The sequence below is a fragment of the Anolis sagrei genome, chromosome 1, assembly GCF_037176765.1.
Source record: "Anolis sagrei isolate rAnoSag1 chromosome 1, rAnoSag1.mat, whole genome shotgun sequence".
Taxonomy (NCBI): Eukaryota; Metazoa; Chordata; class Lepidosauria; order Squamata; family Dactyloidae; genus Anolis; species Anolis sagrei.
The window spans coordinates 105,281,625-105,296,600 of NC_090021.1; the positions used below are offsets into that span (position 1 = coordinate 105,281,625).

The 14,976-nt window shown below is 38.4% G+C and overlaps 1 protein-coding gene across 1 annotated transcript in view; it reads left to right on the forward strand.

Moving 5' to 3' along the window:
* RNGTT (RNA guanylyltransferase and 5'-phosphatase) overlaps window positions 1–14,976 on the forward strand; it is a 172,133-nt gene that overhangs the window by 102,843 nt on the left and 54,314 nt on the right. Inside the window, exon 12 of the mRNA XM_060753013.2 lies at window positions 5,857–5,925. Within this exon, the coding sequence (XP_060608996.2) occupies window positions 5,857–5,925 (69 nt within the window). The remainder of the gene's footprint in view (window positions 1–5,856; window positions 5,926–14,976) is intronic.

The following is a 14,976-nucleotide window of genomic DNA, read 5'->3' on the forward strand; positions in this document are numbered from 1 at the left end:
CTTACTGTCTATTACAGGGAAAACCAGCTGATTCCTAATCTGTCTAAAATGCAGACGTGTACTTTTTACCTTAAGAATAGACAAGCATCTCGAGCTCTGAGGATTACCTGGGAAGAAATCCCACTGGAACATTGCAGCACACCAAACTATCTGGGAGTTGCCCTGCATTGTGCTGACTTACAAGAACCACTGCCTTACAAGAACCACTCAAGCAAAAAGTGGGCACTACAAATAATGTCATACGAAAGCTGACTGGAACAACCTAGGGATCCCAACCAGACACAGTTAAGACATCTGCCCTTGTGCTTTGCTATTCTGATGAATATGCATGCCCAATGTGGAACACATCTCATCACATTGAAACAGTGGATGTGGCTCTTAATGAGACATGCCACATTATCACAGCATGCCTACACCCTACATCATGGAGAAGTTATACTGTTTAGCTAGTATGGCACCACCTGACATCCTCCGGGAAGTAGCAGCCAATAATGAAAAGACCAAGGCAGTGACATCTCCGGCCCATCCCGTGTTCGGATATCAGCCAGCACGACAATGCCTTAAATCAAGAAATCGCTTTCTAAGATCTACAGAGATACTCGTAGGAACACCTCAGCAAGCAAGAGTCCAAAAGTGACAGGCTAAAACCCAGAACCTCAATCCATGGCTGATACCGAATGAGACTCCCTCCTGGGCACACAGAAGACTAGGGGACTTGGAAGGCACCAAACAGACTGCATTCTGGCACCTTGAGATGCAGAGCTAATCTTAATAAATGGGGTCACAAAGTAGAGTCCACAACATACGAGTGTGGGGAAGAGCAAACCACAAACCACCTGTCACAATGCAGTCTGAGCCCTGCTACATGCACAATTGAGGACCAGTTAAATTGATGGGATGATAAAATGAAATTTTGCCTGATCCCCTTGTCATTTGGAAAGTATTATGTTTCTTCATATTCTGTTCTGACTGCGGCCTCTTGTCCTGTATATAGGTTAGGCATCAGGACAGTCAAATGTTGTCGCATTCCCATTTCTTTAAGAGTGATTTATAGTTTTCATGAACCCAGTTATTCATCATTTACACAATCAAAGGCTATGTTATCTATAAAACATAGGCTGATTTCTTTCTGAAATTCTTTGGTGCACTCCATTATCCAACATATATTTGTAATGTGATTGAGGGTATGACCTACAATATGTCATGCTGATAGCATGTTGGTAGAACCTCATGATGTGCTGTGTCTCTTCTTTTTGTTGGAAATGGGTGAACAGGCACCTCAAATGTGTAAATCAACCATGGTTGGCTGGAAGCAATTTTATTCACCACAGGCAACTAGGTGGGTGCCTAATTACAAGTTTGGGGGGGGAAGTATTTTAACTTCCTGCACTCTGTCCAAGATAAAATGAGAACAGTTGAGCAGGGAGCATACAGATAATGTGTTGTATAAGGGAAAAGGCAAGGTAAAATGAAATGCTGGAGAATGTTTTTTCCCCAGCAATGATTTAATCACTAACCTGCATTAATGAAAGACATTACAAAAGACAAAGAACACAGGGCATTGCATGAAGCAGGCTAATACAGCATTGCCTTTCCTGTAAATACTTTGGGGTAGACTTTTGCTAATTGATCGTACCATGCATACTATTGAGAATAAGTGAGGCAGAATGTTTGCTTGGCATGTGCCTTAGAGTTCTCTTTTGAAATTGGTGCTTGTGTATTGGCTCCTGGGATTACTATTGTCAATAACACTGTTGTAAAATAGATATCACTGTACTCTCAGTTAACCAACACCCATGGGGATTGTTTGAGAGTTACTATTAAAATAGACCTACTATACTATAAGGTATAGAAAAAGGTTTCCCCTGACATTAAGTCTAGTTGTGTCCAACTCTGGGGGGTGGTGCTCATCTCCATTTCTAAGCCGAAGAGCCAGCGTTGTCCGTAGACACCTCCTAGGTCATGTGGCCAGCATGGCTGCATAGAACGCCATTCCTATACTATAGCATACCATAAACATGGGACTTTCTGGGGCTGACAGTATTTGACTTGTCCAACATCTTCTGCTGTGATTCCATGGTCGATCAGGTTACTGTATATAATAAGTGCAGAACTATTTCATGAGTTATTAGATGTTCCTCAACATACTATGTAGCAGGGGGTCGAAGGAGCCTGAGGTCGAAGGAGTCAAAGGAAAATCTCCTCCTCCCTAAGTGTATCTGTACTACTTCTGCAGCCACCTAGCCTGGAAGACGTTTTTGAGGGGAGGAAATGGTATTTGAGAGAATAGGAGCTGCTCTAGTGATCACCTATGGCTGATTTGGGAATGATATCGCTTAGTTGGTCTTATAGGCCTTTCCTCGAGGTGATTGGCAGCATTTGAAGGTCCTCTGGGTTGCTGCCTCATCCTTTGAAATCTGGGTGAGGACCACTGTTTTTCTTTGCAATACATTTTCTCTCTTTTAAAAAATATTTTTTATTAAAGCTTTTTTTGAGTACATTAAAAAGAGGAGGAACATTTCAAGTGTATAGGAAAGTAGGAAAATAGGATAGTATGGGGTTGGTAGTTGGTGGGGGGTGGAGTTGTGATTGGGTATGGGAAGAATGAGAAGGGATGGGATGGGGGGGGGGGGGCGTCAAGGGTTTAGATCTTCCAGTCGATTCTGTAGAGAGGTATTCTTCCTGGTTAGCGTTTCTTTCCTTGAGTTTCATCACCTAATTGTCTCAGAGAATTTTTTTTGTTCTATCTGTCCACTCCCTTTTACTTATTTAGATTCATTTTTCCTGTTGGTACCCTCTCAGTAATTTCCAATCTGTTTTACTCGTTTTATTCTGATCTTTTAGTAGTTGTGTCAGTGAGTCCATATTCATATTATCAGCTATTTTAATAAACCAGTCCTCTATTGTGGGAGATCCCTTCTCTCTCCATTTCTGTGTTATTATTGTTCGCGCCACAATTGTCAAATAAAATAAAATTTTGGCTCTGTTTTTTTTTCCATTTCAAAGTCTGTTATATTCATAGGTAATACTCAGGCTTCAGGTCAAATTTTATTTTAATGATGCCTTGTGTGTGTTTGTAAATTGTTTTCCAGTACTTTTTGATTATTTTACAGCCCCACCATATATGATAGTAGGATCCGATTTCCTTCCCGCATTTCCCGCATTTATTATCATAGTTTTTATACTATTTTGTTAACAGTTGTGAAGTGTACAAAGATCTACAGGGGACCAAAATACAAACTGATGAATTTAAAATCAAGGCCTTTGCAGATGATGTAGTCTGCATAATCGAAAGACCCATAGAGACAATACAAACATGGATAAAAAAAAAGATGAATTTGGGAATGTAGCAGGTTTTAAGATAAATAAGTCCAAAACAAAATTAATAATTTAAAATATCCCAAAGGAAAGAAAAGAAAAATTACAAGAAATATCAGGAATAGAGGTGGTAAATAATAAAATATCTAGGAATAACAATATCAGCTCACAACTCACATCTATTGAAAAATAATTATGAATGTTCATGGCCAGATATTAAAAAGAAACTAGAAAACTGGAAATCAATAAATCTGACACTGATAGGTAGAATCTCAGTCATTAAAATGAGTGTCCTACCAAAAATGATTTTCCTATTTCAAATTATCCCAATCCTGAGGATGAAAATATGTTTCACCAAATGGGAAAATGATGTGTCTAAGTATATATGGAACGGAAAAAAGAGAATAAAATTAAAAACCCTAACAGATTAAAAAAACAGAGGGGGACTTGCACTCCCCAACCTGCAATTGTATTTTGAGGCATGCGCTCTTACATGGGTAAAGGAATGGGCCACATTATCCAACAAGAAGATGCTAACATTAGGGGGCTTTGACCTAAGAAGAGGCTGGCATGCTTATCTCTGGTATAACAAAGCAAAAATAGAAAGAAAAAAACCCTTTACCAATCACTATGTTAGAGCAGCACTGCTAAAAGTATGGGAGAAACATAAGGGAATTTTTTTATAGCAAAACCCCATTGTGGATTTTACCATCAGAGGCTATCCACAAGAGGGAAATCCCCAGTGAAAAGTGGCACACTTACAAAGAATTATTTTAAAAGGAGAACAATGAGTGGCGTTTAAAAACATTAGAAGAGCTGCGCGGTTCTGAGGAGAATGCGAGTTGGTTTCATTTGCAATACATTTTCTCAAAGCTCTTCAAAAAATTCTATTATGGTGCAGATATCCTTGTTCAGACCTTGAAGGAGCTGGGGGTGGTGACGGCCGACAGGGAGCTCTGGCATGGACTGGTCCATGAGGTCACGAAGAGTCGGAGACGACTGAACGAATGAACAACAACATTCTTGTTCTCTTCAGCCTCCCATTTACAAAGTTCATTCAGAACTAGGTGTATATCCCGTAGCCACTTGGGTAGCTGGAGAGAAAAATGCAAAAGCAGTTTTTAGATAGTTGGGCTCAGTTTCCAAATGGCTGTGTGTCTTAGTGTGAATGGATCTGGGAGTAGGTGAAGGTATGCAGCAGTCATTTGTGATTTCAGGTTTGTTTTAAATTGGCAAGCTGCCCAATTAGTTATGCATTATAATGTTATTGTGGGGTTTTTATCTGCAAGCTGTGGGGAAGTCTTTGCTTTTATTAATAAGTGTCTTGAGTATTCACCTTCATCTTTGGGTGGAATAAGTACAGTAGTTTGCAATTCTGTTTTGAAAGGAAATATAGTCAGTTCCATTTTAGAACAGTTTTTCGTAGTTGCTTTAATCCTCATAAATTGCTGTGAAATATTTTTGTCTCCAGAGACCTATTTATGTTTTTTAAAATCTGTAAAACTGTAAAACCACAGAAGGCTATTGTTTCTAAATAGAATATTTTCTTTGGAAAGTAAATATTTTATATTTACAGAATGACAGGAAGAAGCATGGGTGAGAAAAGGTAGGGAGAAGTGTAATTTTAGAGAAAACACCCTCATGATGATGATAAGTCTAGATGTGATGTACAGGCTTCTCTTCTCGCCCAGCAGCTTATGCTTTAAATTCAAACGCAATGCAGTGTAACAGTATATAGTGGGGGGAAATGATGGTTTTGTGCACATAGAAAATACTTTGGGGTGTGAGGGGTGTTGAAAGCTGGCAAGGGTGATCTGGGGATTATGGGTGCACATAGCAGGTACCTCGTGGGGGAGGTGAGGTTGAAGAGTAGGGTGGGGTGGCTGGGGCCTGCATATATGCATTAGTGTTACCTTTGTGGTGGACAGAGTGGGTAGGGAAAGAGGCTGAGGCCCATGAAGATGGAAATTGTGTTTGGGATGTGCATACGTATAATGGAGTAGAAGGAATTGATAGAGTTCAAGTTTATTTCTTGTGCCTTTATATAATGAACTTACCTTCTTTTTTGGTACCTATGGGGAATCCTGGAACGAATCCCTTATGGATATGGAGAGGCAACTCTATATTGTAGTGGTCCTAGATCACTGCTTCTTGAACTGTGTATCGTGACCCCAAATGGGATCCCTTAACTCAGCGTTGGAGTCACAAATGGGCAATAATGAAAGGTTTCTGAACACTACCTAGATATTTATATATACAGTGTTTACAATCTGCAGAAAATGCTTCATAAAAAGGAAAATCAGCCTATTTAGCAAGTCTTTCAAATGCTAATTTATTGTCAGTAAATGTTTGATTTTTATACCAGTTGCATATGCCTAAATACTTTTGGTCACATAAAAATTTATCAGGTAGAAATGAGTAACGTGGAAAAAGTTTAGGAAGCCCTGCTCTAAATATCTGTCTGTATCTCTTATATATGCCATGGTTATTTTATGCCATATTTGCATAGTCATGTAATTATTTACTGTTCTTTTGCAGCTTCTTGAAGGAAATTTTGCTAAAGAAGTCAGTCATGAAGTGGATGGACTAATTTTCCAGCCTACAGGAGTAAGTTGACTTAGTCTTTTCAAAAATTATATTAACTGTATTTTAGATATGGAGAACTGTCTGGTATTGATTTTTTTATTCAGAATATTTATGAGAGCAATTACTTTATTGTATACTTACTTACTTAGGTGATCCCTTGTTGTTCGAGTATGATGGCCTTCCAAGTGTAGTGTCTTGGCAGTGGATACGTAGGTGACTGTGGAACCCTCTTCTTGACCCACAGTGAGGGCATTAGTTTCCAAGTGGAAGGTGGTGCTGGTCAGGTTTAGCTTGACACGCCTTCCTCTTGGCACGTTTCTCCCTTTCTCCCTCCATTTGTGCCTCTTCAAATTCCAGAGCACTGCTGGTCACAGCTGACCTCCAGTTAGAGCGCTCAAGGGCTAGGGTTTCCCAGTTCTCTCAGTTTATGCCACAGTTTTTAAAGTTAGCTTTAAGCCCATCTTTAAATCTCTTCTCCTGTCCACCAACATCCCGTTTTCAGTTCTTTAGCTGGGAGTAGAGTAACTTCTTTTGAAGACGGTGATCAGGCATTCAGACAACATAGCCAGTTTAGCGGAGTTGACGGAGCATCACTTCAATGCTGGTGGTCTTTGCTTCTTCCAGCACACTGACATTTGTCCACCTGTCTTTCCAAGAGATTTGCAGGATTTTTAAAATACTTTATTGTATACACCCTTCTTGGGCTTGCAAACAACCAGTTGGTTTCAATTGATAGTATCTTTTGTTACCTTGAAATCTCCACAATAATTTATGAGATATTTTAACATGCACATATACACTTAATATAAATAAAATACCACAATACTTTAGCATATTCCCTCTATGTTGTCTGTTTTGGATATTTTATCTGTTTCCTTTTGTTTAAACACATTAAAGGATTAAATAAAAGCTGGCACAGAATTATTGTATACTGTTTATTGCTGTTTCTTTCTCGTGGATATTATGTGCCACAGTAACAGGACAAAGAACTCCATGTCTATTGATTAGACGTTTTTCTGATAATACAAAAAAGCTACAGAAGAAATAATTATATGGAACAAAAAGAAATAGAAGCAATAAGTAATACTTAACTTCAAATTGTAGGACTTTCTGAAGACTTAATGCAAAAGTTGTTTATTAGTCATCAGTCTGTGTAGAACATATTTTCCCCCTGTGTCTGCTTTGTATATAACTAGCTATAGAGTGGATGTTAATAACAAAATGAGTTATCTATTTTACCATGTGGGATCTGGTACAATGGCAATGTGTACATACACTTTAGGAGAAAACTCATCACATATGGGTTATATTCATTTTTTGCTACTGTTGACAGAAGACTTATTGATCCACTGGAATCAGCAGACAGAGGCAATTTTCCACAGAGCTTTTTTCCTCCCTGCTGACTCTCCAACCTTTTCCAGTGGGTGGGAGTAGTTGTTACATGCCTGCACGTTGGTGCCAATTTAGGACAGTCTTCTCATACGGTTTTCTTTGTAAGATTATTTCCAGAGAAAGTTTTCCTTTGTTTTTCTCTGAAGTTGAACGTGTGTGTGACTTGCCCAAGGACACCTGGTGGGTTTCCATCCATGAAGAGAGATTTAAGTCTTTGTCTCTTATTGTAATAGTTCAGCACTCAAACCACATCATGCTGCTGGGTGTCAGAGTTGTTGGGGAGCCCTTTGAAAGCATCAGAGGTTGTTGGGGAATGAGGGGAATCACTAGCATCATCTTATGTTAGATTGTTAGAGGCCACTTCTGAATCAAAGAGCATTTTGTCAGGGGAGTGAAACAAATAGATATGATTAAGCGACTTTTGGTGTTCTATCTAGATGTTGACACTATCTGCTAAGTAAATTAATCTGGTCCTACAATTAAAAAAATATTTCTGGTGTGGTCTGTAGATAGACCCAATCTGAATAAATTTCTAACATTGATTTCTTTAATGGCACCGACAGTTGAGTTAACAACGTGTATTATTGTTAGTAACTGCTTTCGCATCTCTAGCATTTGAGAATCCTAGTATCAGATATCTCATACCTTGGGGTCATTGTGCATTATAGCATATCAAACATTAATTCTTTTGTAAAGAATCTGATTGTTTCAAAAGATGTTATATATGCCTGGATGGACTCTCTACTCTTGTGATGTATACACAACCCACTTTAGTAAAATGGATTCTACGGTACAAAAATGCAAGAGAATAACCTTGTGAGATGTTGTTTAAAATATTCCTAATAGTCCTGTTTCTGAATAGTATTTGGGATATGCCAAGTACTTGCTTTTACAAAGGGAAGTGCCCTGAAGCTTTCCCATCTATAATATGCGCACAGTTGATATTCATAAGCACGCTAGGGACAGAAAATGAGATGCTATTTCCTTGCCATTGATTCTTTTGTGTGACCCCTTGCTTTTGTTCTTCTCGTCTTTCCTGTGCCCCTCAATGTCAGTTTCCTTTCCCCCATCAGTTTGCTGTACAACTACAGCTAATTAAAGTCCCATATTGCTAGGCTTTCATTAATATTTCTGGTCCGGTTTTCTACTTTTTTTGTAGTTAACATATTGCCAAAGCCTGGAGCATTTTATTAAGGGACTAGAACAGCCATCAGTAACCTTGAGGGTTCAGCTTATTTTCTTTTGCATAAAATCTGCAGTTAGATCCTTTCTTTGTTGAAAGCTTTGCGTTCTAACTATTTATATAGGAAGGCATGCACAAAGTGCCAATGTTTTACAATTGAAATAAAAATTATTTGTCAATCTATAATCTCTCAAAGAAAAAAATATGCTAATTTAATGGTAGTTGTTTACTATTAAATTAGAGTAATTTTCCCTCTAAGCAAGATTGTAGGCTTACATATTGTCATTCAGAATCGGTGTTTTCCTGTTTTCTTTTGCTTGTTCAAAGTGTTGTTTCCAAAGTCTTTTATTTCTTGAAATTGGTACTGTTCTGAGGAAACAATAATGCCTATTCATCGGAAAAATTATTTCAGCTAGATTCTTTGGAAATTAAACTCTTTGGTAGGATGTCTTTTAGGTGGCTGAGGCCACTTGATTTTTATGCAAAAGAGACAGCAAAATTGATTTTACCCTTTTCGTAGAAGCAGCATTATTGACTCTCTCTGAAAAAGGGAAGAGAGCATATTTCCATTCATAAAGCTAACCTAAAATGATTGCAAATAGGGAGAGATTAAGATGAAGCAGAAGCATTTCTATAGAGTACTCAGGAAAAGTTTAGCCATTATTTTCAAGTTATAAGTTTCACTGTAACTTTGATTATTTCATTTCTTAGATCCACTAAATTATCTGATCTTGTCTCTAGACAGAATGATGTTGATGCTGTAGATCTTGTTTTTCAGAAAAAAGTTCACTTTCTTCCCTTTCTTATTACCATATATATTCAGGTATAAGTCGACCTTATGTGTAAGCTGAGGACCAGTCTTAGTGCCAATGTTTACTGAGGGTCAGTGAGCAGAAAGGTGAAATCACCAATGCCACCTCCAAGGGCTGGTTATCCCTGGCCACTCCCATCCTTTCCCACTCAGGGATTCAAAATGGCCAGAAGTGGTGCCACAGTTGGAGAATCAAGGGGGAGGGGGTCAGAATGCTTTTTAGATTCCCCTAAGATGAACTCAGTTCTTGCTTTTGTCACTACTCAGAAAGGGGAAATTTGAAAAAAATATGTGTTAAGTACAGTACTCACATTGACCTGTGGATAAGTCTTAACTAATTTTTCAGGTTGATTTTTGTAACAAAAAATCCTAGATTTATACATATATGTTAAGTCTATGCCACAAATTAAACTGATATCATTAGCTGGTAAATTTCAGTATGCTTTCAAGTGATGCTTTTGCACAGAAAATCCATCATGGTGTTTTGAACTATATTTCAAATATCTTGGTTTCAGGGAGATCCATGGAATACATAGCAACAATACCAAAAAAATGAAGGAATGAAGTTAGAATTAACATACAAACATTGAGGAGAACCATTTTGACAAATGCAGTGAGCTGGACTTTATCATGATGTGTTAGAGTTTTTTAAAAATTATTCTAACTGAAACAGGTTAGCTTCATCATTTTGCTGCATTGTAAAAATGCATTTCAGTTAGTACCAGTTAAGAATCTATTAAACTGCACAAAAGGTTATGTTTTGTAATACAACACAGAGCCAATTTTCCCTGCACCATCTCCCAGAGTGTAATTGGTGATCTCTGTTTCTTAATACTTGATGATTTTTAAGAAAAGCAATGTGTGAGTTGGCAAGAGGTTTTTCAATAATGTTAATTAGAAACTATATGCAAAGCTAAGATTTGGCTCTGCACACCATAATTAGAAATAGATTCTCTGCATAATTATTATTATTTAATATTGTTATTATTGTTAATACTCATTAGCTGTACTCAATTTCACTTGTGCTGTGTCTTGTGGAAATAGTATGAATCCTAATATGAGGATATATTTGAAAGAAAAAAAGAAAGCAACCAAATACCTGCAATATAAACATATCTATATATCTGAGATAGGGGGAGGCATTTCATGCCCTATATGGAAAAAGTGAATGATCCTTGCTATTATTTAGCTTGATAAACAGTTTGGGAAGAGAGGGGGGACCAGAAGAGTCGTGTTTCTGATTCTTTTTCAGTCTTAAGCACAATTTGAAGCTTAAGTGGCCTGAATTTTATTGTTAATCCAAACTAGAGGAGAACCATTGAATCAATGGGATTTACCATTGTGTTAATCCACCACTCAGTTACTGATTCAGCGGCTCCACTAATCAAGAGAATTCCATCCAATTTTAAGAATGAAGATGAAAAAAGATATAGGTTAATGCTCCCTGTGATATAAACACTTGAAGTTATCGTTTTCATACTGTTAAGGCTAAATCCACTATTATACAAGCATTTGCTTTGAGATTTTGCCATATTCTCCTCCAGAAGTCTTCTGCAGTGCTAAAAGAGGGTTCCCCAGCATTTTGGAACAGCTTTTAGAGTAAACAGGAAGCTGCAGGACTGATGGGGCAACATTTTCCTCCTGGTTTCACTGGCAGATGAAACCTCATCTGACAGACACAACTCATAGGGTTCTACCCTGAAAACGTGGTGCATATTTTGGAACATACTTTCTTCTTTTATATTACAGTATTCCAGTCTTTACAGGGTTTGTATTTCTTCATCGTTGAGTAAACAACTATTGGATTGCATTTGTATCCCAGAACAAATGCTACTTATATATTATTAGTTGCAGCTACTGCCTAAAAACACAGCTTTCTGTTTCATTGTTCTTTAAGAAAATGAAATTCCCTTCTAGGAACGAAAATGATCAAATGGATTTTGTTGCTTTTAAGCTTTTAGTAAGTGCTCCTCAACAGCCACTATGAATGAAAAGAGATTCTTCTCCTTTCCTTAATCTCCAGTAGATCCTAATGTAGTCATTTCAGCTAGGACCTCAGTTAAGAGGCCTGGACCCGATGAGCATCCACTAAATTAGATCAGCCAGGACAAAGAAACAAGCTCTCCAGGTTGAAGGCAACACAATCAGAGGTTTGTTATATTTCAGCCAAAAAGGATACAAGTACAAACATTTTTCTTCAAAATGTACAAGCATAAAGTCACATAGAAATACATGACATTTTATACAGTTCTGACAGACTTCTTGCTTCCTCCCCAATTGGCTGAAAAAGAGGCTAGGTAAGATCTGTGTCCGGATTGGCCGGTGGTTCCTTTGATGTCACAGCCTGCAGGAAGAGATTCCCATGGCAGGAAGAACAGCAGCCGTAGTTGGTCAGTTCAAATAACCAATCCATTGCAGAGATGCCCCCTGGGAGGACACAGTCCATGAGGAAATAATGGTGTAGATCTGCTGATGAGTTTCTAATTAACTCAAGAGTCCAGTTCTGTGTGAGACAAAGGTGCAAGATTCAGAAGAAAAAGGTGGTGATTTTAGACAATCAAGGCCTTGGCAGCAGGCATAGGAAGTTAATGAATGCACTCTTCCACAGGAGCAGCAGACTCAGTCTCAGGTTTAATGGACAATCCTGGCAAAGAGGATCATCTATCTACATATATACACAATGGCCCTGATAGTTATTTGGCTTGGGAAATTTCTTGGGGGGTCCTGACCACAGTCCCCTTTCCCAAGGGCTTATGTAAACTGGGTCATGGAGAAGTGGCTGCCTTCAAGTTACATTTTGTGATATATATATATATATATATATATATATAGAGAGAGAGAGAGAGAGAGAGAGAGAGAGTGTAAATTCATATAAGGAATTTACACACTGTATAAAAGATACAAGTTATACAAAATCATTAAATTGATACATTTAATTAAAGGGTTTAGAATTGATAGAGTTTGTAGGGTACACCTGCTTCTAGGTCCATTCCAGAATCTTGAGCACTTTGGCGTTTTGCAACCAGATCTCCGGAAAAAAAATCTAATTAATTGGGGGGGGGGGGGGGGGGAATCATATTATTTGCTTGAAGTCTCATGGGGTGCTATAAATATTTTGGGGGGTAGGGGATATTGTGGCTTGATAACACTAAGAGTCAGTGGACCAAAATAAAGACGGTAGGGTCTTTGAACTGTCCCCCTCTTTGATGTATCTCCCCACTTCACTTTTCCTACTTGTAGCTTATTTCTAAACTTTGATCAATAATCGTATGGCTATTGCATGTTGTGTGAACGATTGTTTAGATGAGCATGAATGTTTCTCCATGGTTAGGGCTAGCTGAGGACAGTGCATTACAGAGGAGGACAACACATGTGGCTCTGTTTAAGAAATCCAATGTTATTATTTTTTAAATTAAATACTTTTTAAATTAAAAAACTTAAATCCAGGTGCTGACTCTAATAAAGGTTATTCTAAGAAAAGCTGAGAAATTGTTATTCTGTATGTTCTTTATTTCTTTTCACATGTGTGATTTAGAAGAATTTATTCTCGATGGTATTTGCGTCTTCCATCCTCTGTAAATACACTGAGGGAGTATCCCAGAGGTGATATGTATTATGAGTCTGGCTTGTGTAAACTCTTCCTCCTAACTGTTTAAGTCAAGTGCTTCTCTTGAAAGAAAGTAAAGTCACAAATAGCCAGCTTTTTGTTTCCATTACATTTTCAAATAATAAATCAAACAACAAACAGTAAGCTAACTAGTTCCTCTTTCTAAAGTTTAGATTTATGTTTCTAAAATCTGTCTTACATTAAAATGACTTATCCATGATCTGATCTAGATTAGAGTCTAGAAAGTACTCTTGGGACTGGTCCTTCCTGAATGGAAGTATTACTGTTTTAGTTTTTCTTCAATTTTATGTTTTTGTTAAACATTATCAAGTGGTTCCTGGATGGGTCAGTCTTTTCTTTTCTTTTCTTTTCTTTTTTTTTAGGGAATGATCTTTTCTTGGGATCAACCTAGACAATACAGTTTTTAGTATATATTTTATGAACAGGCATAGTCTCAAGTTGTGAAAGCTATCTTCTGTCATAGTAGATGATATGACATAACATAGTACTTACGTATTATGCACTTAGCATGCTTTGTTTTATTATTGGCCTTTGGAAGATAAACATGAATTGAATTTCTTCCCCCCAATGTCTTCTTTGACTCAGCAAAAGTGACATCAATGGGAGAGGTTTCATCTCAGTTCTGGCTCGATTTTTCTGTTACCTGTGCTGTAGTGTGGTTATGCCCGAGGAGGAGCATATCCCTTAGGAGATGGAATGGAATTCCATCTCCTGGAATGGCTCAGATGGAATTCCTCTCCAGGCATGGCTTCTGCTCCTATGCAGAGTACAAAAACAACTTGCAGCAAAACGCAAGGCTCTTTTGCATACCTGTGTGCCATTGTACAGTCTCACCTTTCTTCCTTCAGAGCAATGCAAAACTGCTATTTAACCATGGCAAACTACATTTGAAGTTGTTGAGCTATATACTCTCAACAGTCTGTTTTCATGTAAACTTTCATTGAGATAAAATCAATGCTCTATTTCCATAAATTGAAGAGGGAGCATTACATTTTCAACCTGCGTGGGTGGATGGGAACAGTTTTGTCATTATTATTATGCTCTCTAGTGGCTTCTGACTTATGGTGACCCTGAGCTGAACCTATCACGGAGGTTGCTTAGCAAGATTTGTTCAGAGAGGATTTGTTTTTGCCTTCTTCTGAAACTGGGAAAATGTGACATGCCCAGAGTCACCCAGAAGGGATTCCATGGCTAAGTGGGGATTTGAACCATGAGTTTTAGTTCAGTGCTCAAACAGCCCACTGCATCACACTGACTCCCTAGGTGCATTTTGGTTAAAATAAGGTCTAGTTTGAATGCTCAAAGTGCTACATTCTAGCCTGGCGTTCAAGGAGACAAGGGTGTTTTCATGTATCTCCACAAAGTCTGCATTGATAGGTTGCTGCATAGTCTTTGTGAGATTGTGTTTCCCTTTCTGCTCTCAGCCCACGGTGGTGCAGTGGGTTAAAGCACTGAGCTGCTGAACTTGCTGATTGAAAGGTTACAGGTTCGATTCTGGGGAGCAGTGTGAGCTCCTGCTGTTAGCCCCAGCTTCTGCAAATCTAGCAGTTTGAAAAATGCAAATGTGAGTAGATCAGTAGGTACTACCTTGTTGGGAACAGCACTCCATGCTGGCAACATGACCTTGAGGTAACAGCACTCCATGCTGGCAACATGACCTTGGAGGTGTCTACGGACAACGGTGGCCCTTCAGCTTAGAAATGGAGATGAGCACCAACCCCCAGAGTTGGACACGACTGGACTTAATGTCAAGGGAAAACCGTTACCTTTACCTTCTGCTCTGATTACTGACACTGAAATATTAGAGGAGCCCTCCGCATACCCCTCCATTTTGAGAGAAGGTTTAGATTTTGTTCATTGTTGGGGAACCTGCTATAGCCGTAATGCTAGTTGAGGTAGCTTGTCTTTTCCATCTTGAGGTCCCACATCCCAGAAATAAAAACTTCCTGTAAGTTTCTATTCCTTGTGTTTCAGAATCATAGTGGTGGCATTTCTTACTTTTTCTCCAAAGACAATCTTTCTCTCCACAGGAAATGCTTTTGGCCTCTGTATATGGCC